Source organism: Mizuhopecten yessoensis, unplaced genomic scaffold (genome assembly GCF_002113885.1).
Source record: "Mizuhopecten yessoensis strain PY_sf001 unplaced genomic scaffold, ASM211388v2 scaffold10911, whole genome shotgun sequence".
Taxonomy (NCBI): domain Eukaryota; kingdom Metazoa; phylum Mollusca; class Bivalvia; order Pectinida; family Pectinidae; genus Mizuhopecten; species Mizuhopecten yessoensis.
Window position 1 is genome coordinate 626,510 of NW_018408783.1, and position 11,835 is coordinate 638,344.

An 11,835-nucleotide genomic window follows, 5' to 3' on the forward strand; every position below is an offset into this window, starting at 1 on the left:
TGAGTCTGGAGAAGAAGATTTTTGAAATATTGATTATTTTTCCCTTTGGGGCCCCGCCCTGGCCCCAGGGGTTGGGGTAGGAATCCCAATTTTACAATTTTGAAGCCTCATCTACCAAGGATGATTCTGACCAAGTTTGAAAAAAATCCATCCGCTGGTTCTTGAGAAGAAGTTGAAAATGTAAAAGTTTACGCACGACACACGACGGACGACGACGGACGAAAAGCGATTAGAATAGGTCACTTGAGCAAAGCTCAGGTGACCTAAAAAGCTTATTTGGAGCTTCCTATAGAGTATTGGAATATCCTTATGGCTTATTTGAGTATTCAAAGGTGTAACACAACACGAGTAACATCGACTGTGTTACAAAGGGCATTCTAAGTAAGTTGAGAACTCAAAGAAACATCCCAAGGGCTTATATTCTGATCATTTAGTGTATCTGAAGGGCTCCTATGGAAGGTCCTAAGGGGGCTGGAAGCCTCACCATGCTCAATTAGTGTCTGTGCTCGAGTGAATCTACCATGCAACGCTGTCATATGGAGTGGGGTACGTCCCTCAATGCACTGAAAGAAAGATGGAGAGCTAGTTGTCATGGTAACAGGAAAACACAATGGCAGACAGTAACACACATCATAAGTGGGCATAGACACAAGACGGCACACAGCGACACTGGTCGTCACGGTAACAGGTGATGTAGTTTGTCAGTAACAGGGACAAACGATATATGGGTTGTTAAATGTTAAGTTCAACAATTCTCCGTAATCATGTTTCTGGAATCTAGATGGTTAGTTTGCTGAAAAAAAGGTTACAGGCTAGGGGCTGTGCAGGCTACCAGATTTGGACAGACATACTACATACAAAACAGGTCATCAAGTCTTATTTCTGATTTTGATTTTTTTCAAAAGTCATTTAATGTCAGCTTCTTGAAAATAGCGTTATGATGCTTCATATTTATTTGTGATCAGCAACTTTTAACAAGAGTCCTTAGAGTACACGATACCCCCCGTCTCCAACTTTGTAAAAACAAAAGTGCAATAATTTATTTCTTTTTGTGAATAGATAACGTACAAACTGTGCTATTTTTTTTAAAGTTTATTCATGAGACCAGTAACCATTGAGGCCTAATAATTTTGTACTAGAGAGGCATGTTCTGAAGGTACTAATGTACTGTGGTTACTGGAGTAGTTACTGGAATGGTGACTAAAGGGAGTCTTTTGATTACCCATACAACAACTTGAAAAAGATCAGGAATTATCAATATCTGGCAATTTGAAACCTGATTGACATTTCCAGTCTCAGGCAATGCATTATAACAATATTAGATGGATATGAACATTCATATCTGCCACAACTTTCAGCTGAAGAAATCAATTTATCTGACTGTCAAATTACCTTTTGTCATTTTTGTCTTACAAAAGGTCTTGTTAGCAGATCTACCACACACTTTTGCTTAAGTAAGCAAAATTCTGTCATCAAAAACTGGTTTTCACTTTTGATATAATTCATTACCTGCTTTATTCACATGAACACATTCAGTTCCAACACAAATATACCTGTGAAGTATACTTAATATATCATCTGATTACTACAGCATTTAATGGCAGATATGAAATGTTGTAAAATGTACAATCATGATAAAACAATTGAACCCTGACAGGAAAACTGACCAGAGCAAGCTCTGAATGTAAACATTTCATATTTAAAAGTAAATATTATACATTATATTGTTTTTCTCCATTTTAACAGAGTGGTACCTGATGATCTCGGACAAACCTCAGGGTCTTGACTAAGATGTCAAAGGGTAGTTAGCAAGGTTTTGGCTTATCATTTCTTTCCTTGAACTATTAATGGAACCATCAAGAGATAATTTAAGATTTCATAAATTTGGTGTTAGAATATTCCTTTTTTCATTCAAGTGAGATGTATATTAAGCTTAACCAAACCTCAACAAGAGTTCCTTGGTATGTTTAATATAGTACAGTTAATATAATGCTCTGTAGCTATTCAGTGTTCCAATTAAGCCATAGATAAAGTTTTCAGTCAGGGTTCAAAATGTCCTTTTTAGTAGTTGATACATAGTATTAGATAATACACATTTAGGATTAAACATCTTTCTTGCAGATCAAGCAGAACGATCAGTGAAAGTATAACAAGACCTTGCTGCAATGGACGAGTCAGACAAGTGTCGGACATTTTAGCCAGATAAAACATCAAAGATTACAAAATATGCGATATGTTGACTAGTTCATTGTAGGCAGGTTTTGCTATACAAATCATACAAACAGCAGCAGTCTGACAGTGTCTATAATAATATGTCTGAACAGAAAGGGACCATTAGGGGGAGGAGGAGGACCAATCCGTGCAGGGCACACATACTGATGGGGGTTTTGGTTTCCCTTTTGCAGGTCCCTTCTCCTGGTTTTGTTGATTCAGCAGTGGGAACCTGTATCTTATAAAATATCAAACATGAATTCATGTCTCATAATGTGACAATGTAACATTAAATTACATAGAATATCAACACCCCTTACTCTTAATGAATCTTTACCATAATTTTTTACAGGCCATTAGTTAATTACCTACATCTTATAATAGACCCAAATATCCATTGGTGATTTTTTCCATTACTGTATTTGTCTGGCAATTAGCCCATGTCTGGTTATATTCATTTGGTAAATCCACCCATAATTACTTAAAATTTAGTAGTAGAAATTGTATTGCTAGTTTTGTAATAAGTCTTTTCCCCAGACTTTGAGTTATACTTAATTTAGAATTATCCCTCTGGGCTTATAGCAGGATAAAAAGATAGTTCTGACTGAGTTTGTGTATAGGTTGTTATCAAAACAATATCTGAAGTTTAGAGACATTTTCCATTGAACATCACTGTTCATTCTAGTACAGGACCATTTTGTACATTCAAACAGCTTGTTTGTTTTATGACCATTAGTACTTTGATGAATGCCATAAATTCTATCACAATGAGGTAAAATTATCTCTTCATTTAATTATGAGAAGTTCTTTTTACAAAACCAATAAGATTTTCTATGTGACGTTTCGATGACTAGTACGATATGAAAAGAAAGTTCTGACTGAGTTCGTGTATAGGTTGTTATCAAAACAATATCTGAAGTTAAGAGACATTTTCCATTGTACATCACTGTTCATTCTAATACATATGTACACTGTCACCTTCATCAGACAAATGAGCAGTGAAGCGTATGCACACAAAGGTGTAAATTCTGTAAGCGTATGTATGAATTTGACTACGCTGTAAGCGTATGTATGAATTTGACTACGCTGTAAGCGTATATATGAATTCGACTACACAGTAAGCATATGTATGAATTTGACTACGCTGTAAGCGTATGTATGAATTTGACTACGCTGTAAGCGTATGTATGAATTTGGCTACGCTGTAAGCATATGTATGAATTGACTTGATTTGGTGGACAACTCGTACACATTTTACACCTTTGTGTGAACACGCTTCACTGGTATAAAATAGTTAAGTCAATATTTTGTTTCCATCTTTGTATTAAGATTTTTCTTGAAATATTAAGCACATAAAGCACATGTACAAAAGATTACTTTAAAATCTGTTAACATGTAACATATTCAGTCAAATATTCTACAATGAAACTTCTTCAATTTTATGATTAGAATTTTCAAAAACTTGAAATATTTTAAAGATATATTGCAATATTATTTTTATTAGAACAGTTATGTATAAATGTTACCACAATATTTAACACAATTAGGAACAAGTACTAGAATGTCATCACTTTCTTTCTATTCTGAAATCAATCAGTATTGATCAAGGAGTTAAAATTTAGTTCAGCTATGATGTAATGACAGGTACCTGCAGTTTTGTACTTGCGCCCTCTGTCACCAGGATTTCGAGACAAATTCCGCCGTGTGTGGAAGAGGCTGCATAGTGCAGTGGTGTCTACAACATGATAAACAGTTGTCAACATCGTCCTATACATCATACTTCTACTTTATATTAAATATAAATGTCTAAACATAAGGTACAAAACCATCAATTATCACCAAATTTCTCCTTCTATGTTAAACAATACCCTACAGCAGATTCCTAACAGAAACAACGTAATATTGACTTACATAATTAAAAATTTATTATCTTGACCAAAAGGTTTAGACAAAACCATGTGTAATCTATGCTTGCTTGAAAGGTAAAATCTTACCATCCCCCTATTGTTGACTGCATTGATAGATGCACCATAGCTCAACAGCTCACTGACCACCACATCTTGGCCATTGAGACAGGCTATGTGGAGGGCTGTGTTGCCATGGATATTTACAGCGTCCACTTCCACACCCAGTTCCAACAGAAGCTTGACAACACTGACTTGACCGCTGGCTGATGAAGCATGTAGAGGCGTGTACATCTGTAAAAATGGCAGTTTTAATTGTAATCAGTAGAAATTCAAACGTTTTTTAACAACGCCGACAGTAACACAGATGAAATCTTAGCAGCTACATCATGTGATTTCCAGAAGTGAAATTGTGTCTATGAATTGAAAGGTGAGGTATTATATATGATGCTAGGAAGAGTGTAGACTGGCATAAAGCAAGTGTCGCTGAGGAAAGAGTTCAATTTGAGATTTTTCACAAATTAAATCAGTTACAGATAGATTGCATAATGTCTACACAGGTTTATCATGATCATGTAAATTAAATACAAGATGTCCATGATGATGAAAACAGAGTCACACCTGTTTGTCCCTACAGTTGAGTTCTGCCCCTTTCTCCACCAGTAGACTGACCACCTCTGTGTGGCCCATGTAGGCTGCCCAGTGGACAGCACGCCGGTCCTTCTTGTCAAACGCATTAATGGTGGCTCCCTTCTCAAGGAGAAGTTTGGTCATCTAGTGAGAAAAAATACAAATTAGCAGTACTATACACGAGTTAAAACAACCTACAAAACTGTGACTAGGATCAATCTAACCTGTCATTCCAAAGAATATAATCTTTACCATTTTCAGATCCGAGGATTATAAAGTCACATAAATTAAAGATCAAGTGTAAAATATGGTAAACACATAGTACATTAGTTGATATACCAAGCTACAGCCCATTCTGGTTCCAATTTCATTACAAGGCGTGACATTCTTATTGTTTCACGAACCCTGAGCCAGATCATTCATGGTAGCTTTGTGAATAGCTCCTATACTTGATTCTATGGACAGTCAGTTTACAATAAGACATTAATATCATTTATTGTCCTCCCATTATCCATTTTTTACTTTGATATGTAAAATGTCTTCTATTTTATCATAGTCTAAGGCTATGGGGTTACTGGTTACTGCTATTTTGCACACTGGGTTTACCTCCTTGTGGCCATTGAAGCAGGCATGGTGGAGACTCGTCCGTCCTGCCCGGTCGGAAACATTAACATTGGTAAGTAGTGGAGCTAGGTACTCCGCACATCTTACAGCATTGTTGGCAGCAGCAATGTGTAGCGGTGTCTGCCAGTTCTTATCCCGGGCATTCACATCTGCTGAGTGACGAAGCAGTGTCTCCACAGTCTCCTGTTAATTATAAAAAAAAGAATATAGAAAAAAGGATATTGCTGTATATCTGTGAATGTGAATATAAGCTATTTAAGATATTGTATCCAGGAAAATATTAAATTCTTGGTGCAAAAACATGCCACCCTCCCTCTATCTAATTACATTTATTTCTAGAATACCTCTGGGAATAAAAAATGAAATACATCAAACTCCTGCCAATATTTCAAATGAAAAATACTTCCAAAACTACTCTAGCACTCTTTTGTTTTGTTCAAACTTCAGCTCCTTGTTTATAACAGATTTAAGTCTACACTGATAATCTTTCTAAATACATGTATGAACTAGCAAAGCTCTTCACTTTTCAAGTTTCCCCTTATTTCCCATAGCAAACACATCTTCTCTTATAATAACATCACATGGTCAAGCTATCATCAAGGGGAGTAACCCTTATAAAAAATGTTCTGGTTTTGTCTCACCACTTCACATTAGAAACATAGAAATAGATGACGCTGGAAAGACAAGCGTGTTTTATTACAGTAAACACAATATTTGAGAAGAAGCAAAGTAAGGTTTTAAATTTGTGTCGGTGGTAATTATATATAAACAGAGAGAAGTTGTAAAGTTTCATTAACATTGAAAACGTTTGTTCTTGTAATCATTGTAATAACTCATCTGAAGCTCAATTGCAAATTAATTTTCATATCTGTATAAGTGATCTAAAATATTGATGCAATAAGTAACTCATCCTCCAAAATAACTTCCTTACGTCACTTTTAGAGGAGCATGCCCTGTGGAGTGGTGTGAGCCACTTATTGTCCTTGGTGTTGACTCGGGCTCCACTCATAATGAGAAGGTCAGCAATCTCTGCCTCCCCGCAGTAAGCCGCGGCGTGGAGAGGACTCCGCTTCTCTGTGTCCTGCAGGGTGAAAATCATAATTGATTACATGCAGCAACACAATTGTACTCTCTTCCATAAAATGTTTCATTTTCACCATGCTTTATTTGAGCTATTTTATAGATATATACTAAACAAATTTTTGAAAGTTGCAATTTTCCCAAACCTGCTGGTAATGACATGGACATCTGTGCAATGCATAGTGCCTACTATCTCAAACGGACAGGTTATATAAACTTGGTCATCCTTTATTAGTTATGTGACCATTCACTTACACTGGTACTTTATGACTATATTTATAATTAATATAAAATAACATATCAATAAGTATGGCAATGTACCTGGTAATTGACATCTTCTTTTTTGTAAAGAAGGGCTCGAACCTCGTCTGGGTCTCCATGGAAACAGGCTTGTACCATAGGAGACTGTTTAAAGAGAAAGAACATAAATTTTAAAATGTGGCTACAGCTTGCTTAAACTACAGTGCAATATTACTTCAATACTGGATGGGCAAGTAACAGTAAATTTGTCCAGCAACACACTAGAACCGTAACTACAGTCTGTAAGTAAAGCAAATGAATAGACACCAGTTTTGTTTATAAAACGTATGGAAATTATAATAAGTTGATGATACATCAGAGAGAGGAGTTACATAATTCAGATATGAATTACCTTAAAAGTGATGTCACACCCACTACCTAACATATGCCTGATACAACTGCTCAGTGAATAATGAAGAAATGTATTTCTAATATGCAACAAAACATTTTTTTGTATTATAATTTCCACTAAGGAACAACTATATTGTTGTGTTAATATATATACATATGGATCTTACTTTTATAATAAACTGTAGTTCTGAGCTACCTGCTGAAGCTAATCTATATTTTATTAACTACTGAAAAATTAATCAATGATTATTTTTTTTTTATAAATAAGTTTGACTGTGCCCATGCTTAACATTATGTAACTCTGTTTCTTTATAGTAAAATGTAAATTGTTCACATGTACACTGTACCACTATTTAGGCATTTGTTCTGTTGCTGATTGAATGTTTGATTGGTATATTGCTGACCATGTATGTAAGGTGTAACTGGAGTGTATGATGTAATCGAATATGTAAATGCAAGCTTGTATATGTCAGTATATAAGTTAAAGCTCTGATGTGGTAATTTCCTATCAAGTATATAATACTTATCTGAACTCCTGCATAAATATTTGTTGTGCCTCTATCTCAAATCCATATGATTAACATTGATAATGGCTACCTATTAAAGTGTCTTTATAATTATACAACAGATAAATTTTTTCAGCTTTGAATAATGGTCATGTATGTATGTTGCGATATAGAATGTACAAGAGAAAACTGATACAGTATTTGTCTGTTATCTAATGATCTATTTGTATGCTAAAATAAAATTTCGTAAATAAAAATATGTTAATGTGAATTTTTCTTTATTGATGAGATACAAGTGCCATTCTGTGTTATTATTTTATGTCCAAACTATTACTGTAAGTATAAACATACATAAACAATTACACAAATTATATGAGTTTGGACAGTACAATGCAATATGTAATTCATATTGCATTGTAATGTTCAAACTCATACAATTTGTGTAATTGTTTATATATGTAGTGCATTTTAACAGAAATGAGATGATTAACATAGACCGAGTCTCAGATTGACTAGATCTGTTACAATTATGGTTCCATACTTGACAACTCTCCCTATTTAGGTGGTGGACTCCCAATTCTGGAACATGTAGTTTAATATTTCTTCCAACCAGTGAATTTGCTAAACTATTCCTTTATTCTAAGATCTAATTATTTCATCTGAAAGAACAACCCAGAATGTACCATTTAAAGGATTAGTTTGTCTCTATGGGGTATATACACACATTCAATTATGTTCTTAATTTTGAGCATGCAGACCTCCCCCCCTCCCCCCCCCCCAAGAAAATTTCAAAAGGTTGACAAGTATGTATATGTGGTTCCTAATTTTAGTGTACAAAAGTGACAGGGTTGTGAAAGGGAGGGGGCATATGTACTTCAGGTAAACACTAGTTATATGACAGCTGCATGTACAATATGGAAAAAATTAAACCGGTGTTATGTGCTGTTTCTGTTCCTGTTCCTGATCACTGCATGTCTGACCAGCAGACTGGTACTGGTCCACATATATCGCTTTCATCAAGCTAGAAACATGTAGTTTATGAGATACTATTTCTCTCTTGATTCAATTGGTTTTTTTATATGCATGTCACATGATAAGGGTCATATGAATTTCTGATAGATAGGGAAACTCTCACAGTAGTAAAAACAATATGCAAAAACACTGGTGGGCAGTTTTTGACTGTATATCAGACGAGCGGGTTCTAGTCAGACGATATCCCCTTGATGAAGGATGTGAAATTTCAGAAGTTTCCACCAAAATTTACCAATCTTACAACATGTAATGAAGTTGGCTTAAAATAACTAGTGATTTATCTTCATACCAGAAGTAATATCCAATACCGCCCTAAATGTAGCACATGATCACCAAATCATGTGACTTTTTATCTGGAAACTTGCATCTTGGAAACAATGTATTGAAATTTCAGCCATTACCATCGAATGATCACAAAGTTGGTTTATACTGATTAAACGTCACGCTTGAAGCATACATATGTGTAAAAGATATGCATGATAAGGTTGCCTTACAGCGTTAGATGTAGGGAATTTCCCTTCAGCTCAGTGGTAGAGTGTCGGGCTAGAAAGCCAAGGGTCGAGGGTTCAAGGCCCAAGCAACAATATATTTACACTATTTCTCGTCCTGCTACAAACTGGTGCCGTTGACCCTCCCTGTTCAAGGTAGGAGATCGAACCTGGGTTGGTGTTTGAAAAAAGGAGGTAATAGTGTAAAGATGTGCATTGATTAGGTTGCCTTACAAGCGTCAGCTGTAGCCCCAGCGACGGCACTATTTTTATCACTATTCCTCGTCCTACTACACATGTCCCACTGATGTGAATGCAAAATCATGTGACATTTGTTCTTGAAACTTGTAAATCAGAAATGACTTATTTACAGCATTTTGTATGGTAATTTATTAATAGGATTTATTACGATTATAAGTGAATGCAGGAATCAATACATAGATACTTATTTTTCCAGGTTCAGCCGGATTGTACATATGCATGCTATCATGTAATGATGGGGAATGTGTAACGTCACACTACCACAATTGGTACAATTTCGACAGTTTTTTAGTGATCTTTAAAAATTCAGATCTTGTATCTGGAATGTTTCTTGATAAAGACTACCTATGGTGGTTCATTTTCAGGAAAAGTTTTATATTTAAGTAATTTGTTTTTGAAAATAGAACACTAAACTCGGAATGAGATTTTGGCCGTTTTTCGGCCGTAAATAGTACCCAAATTGGTACACCATATCCCAGGCTATGGAATTTGTTTTTATTTCTACAAGTTGATGTGGCGATTACATCAAAATATATTATTTTTATAGATATCGTACTGAACTATAAATGTATACATTTACTTTTATATAATCTGAATATAAGGACCAGAAATCAACATTTAAACATGCTTATATTTAACCCCTTGAAAATCCTCCAAAATTTCGTTGACGTACATCGTTTTTACTGGTTTTCTGATATGTTTACTTTGAAGTCATCGTGTACTCTTAAAATGCTCCTGAAAACAAAACTATTAGGTAGAAATGCTCTTTTGTTATACTGTCAAAGGAAAATGCTCAAATTTAAGTACTACTTGAACAATTTTATGACCGTGTACCAATTGTGGTAGCATGACGTTACTTCCAGTATACAATGAAAATCTGAGAGTTGCACAAAACAATATGCAAAAATCTGGTATACAGTTCCAGACTGCAGGTCTTACAACAGGGAACTAGTCAGCTGATATCCCTTTCTTAAAGAATATGAAATTTCGATAAATTTTGTCTAAATTTACCAACGTTTTATTTTGACAAAGTTGCTACTGAATTATTTAAGTATACATGACCCCCCCCCCCTCCCTCCCCAAATATACTATGGGACAGCCAAATCATGTGACTTTTATTCCAGAAACTTGTTTCTCAGAAATTCGGAATCAATGTAATATCCATCTATGTGTAATAGGACAAGGAATAGTGATAAAGAGAGTGCCGTCGCTGGGGCTCGAACCCACGACCCTTGGCTCTCCAGCCTGATGCTCTACCGCTGAGCTGACGGGAAATTCCCTACAGCTAACGCTTGTAAGGCAACCTTATCAATTCACATCTTTTACACTATTCCTCCATTTTTTTCAAACACCAACCCAGGCTCTTTGACTCCTCGTCAAGGGTTCTCCTACCTTGAACGGGGAGGGTCAATGGCATCAATTTGCACCATCTTTTACATATCGTATAAGTTAACATTGATTTGAAGTATTGCCATTTGTGAATTTGTATATATAGCTAACCTAGATGATTATATTTCAGATAAAGATTTTTTCCAATGACTGTCCAAACTAATTTCAAACTCTGTAACTGTTGTTGGATGTGTGGCTCCCTCTAGATTAGCAAAAACCTAGAACACCTTCTTTTGTTATGATCAATAGCAGTGTTTTGTATTTTATCTGTGCTGGTATGACAGTTCCTTATCTGGTAGATTTCTTCATGACAAAAGTTCTTGGTCATAGTGGTCAAGATGAGAGTATCGTTCTGTTTACGAAACATGTGTCAATTTTTATGAAATTAACCCATATCATTTCCTGGTGTAAACAAATGTCGAAATATACAAAACACGCGCTTATAATATTCCATATTCGAACGCTTATATCAGTCTGACGACTTATTGGTTCATGCGAATAAAGGGTCGAACACATATTTTAGTAAAGGGCATCGAACTTTTTCAAACTCCAGCGGGTCATTCAGTATATTGAATGGAATACCTGTACAGACACCTTTCAACATTGAAGGTATCACCGCCATATCGGTTATGAAGACACTATTCATACCTCATCTTCGAGCTGTTGTAGTACTAAAGTTCCCAACTTCATTTGCACTCTATATCTTCTGCATTAAATTGGCAGACGGTGTGCCAGTCAAACTTTTCAAGCTCAACAGGAAACAGGTTCACCCCTTAGCCGCCATATTTGTAGCATTCCGCAGTTACGATAGGTCAACCACGGCATGTGATTATTTTTCTCCTTCCGCTGCAAAACAAGGTCGACAACTTCTCACAAAATGTAGGTCATGTGCATCGAACCGTTAAATCTCCCTTTGTAATCAATTTAAATACCGACAACTAGGGGAATCGTGTTTCAAATACATAACTCGCAACTCTAAGCGAGTAGAATTAAATATATACAGGCTGAATTTTCAGGCGCCAGAAACCTGTTGGCAGTTTTTTTACTTTACTTAGGTAA

General features: G+C 35.6%; 1 protein-coding gene across 6 annotated transcripts in view; it reads right to left on the bottom strand.

Moving 5' to 3' along the window:
* LOC110463490 (serine/threonine-protein phosphatase 6 regulatory ankyrin repeat subunit A-like) overlaps positions 1-11,588 on the bottom strand; it is a 42,432-nt gene extending 30,844 nt beyond the window's left edge. For 5 of the 6 annotated variants that reach the window (XM_021518115.1, XM_021518111.1, XM_021518112.1 and 2 more), the window contains exons 1-8: positions 11,425-11,588; positions 6,771-6,854; positions 6,301-6,450; positions 5,352-5,552; positions 4,737-4,889; positions 4,206-4,409; positions 3,860-3,946; positions 485-563 (exon numbers count right to left, since the gene is read on the bottom strand). In XM_021518115.1, the coding sequence (XP_021373790.1) occupies positions 485-563; positions 3,860-3,946; positions 4,206-4,409; positions 4,737-4,889; positions 5,352-5,552; positions 6,301-6,450; positions 6,771-6,854; positions 11,425-11,466 (1,000 nt within the window). In that variant the 5' untranslated portion in view covers positions 11,467-11,588. Of the gene's footprint in view, positions 1-484; positions 564-2,376; positions 2,450-3,859; positions 3,947-4,205; positions 4,410-4,736; positions 4,890-5,351; positions 5,553-6,300; positions 6,451-6,770; positions 6,855-11,424 lie in introns of all 6 variants that reach the window. The other variant, XM_021518113.1, reaches the window with a different exon arrangement.
* Between the last annotated feature and the right edge of the window lie 247 nt (positions 11,589-11,835).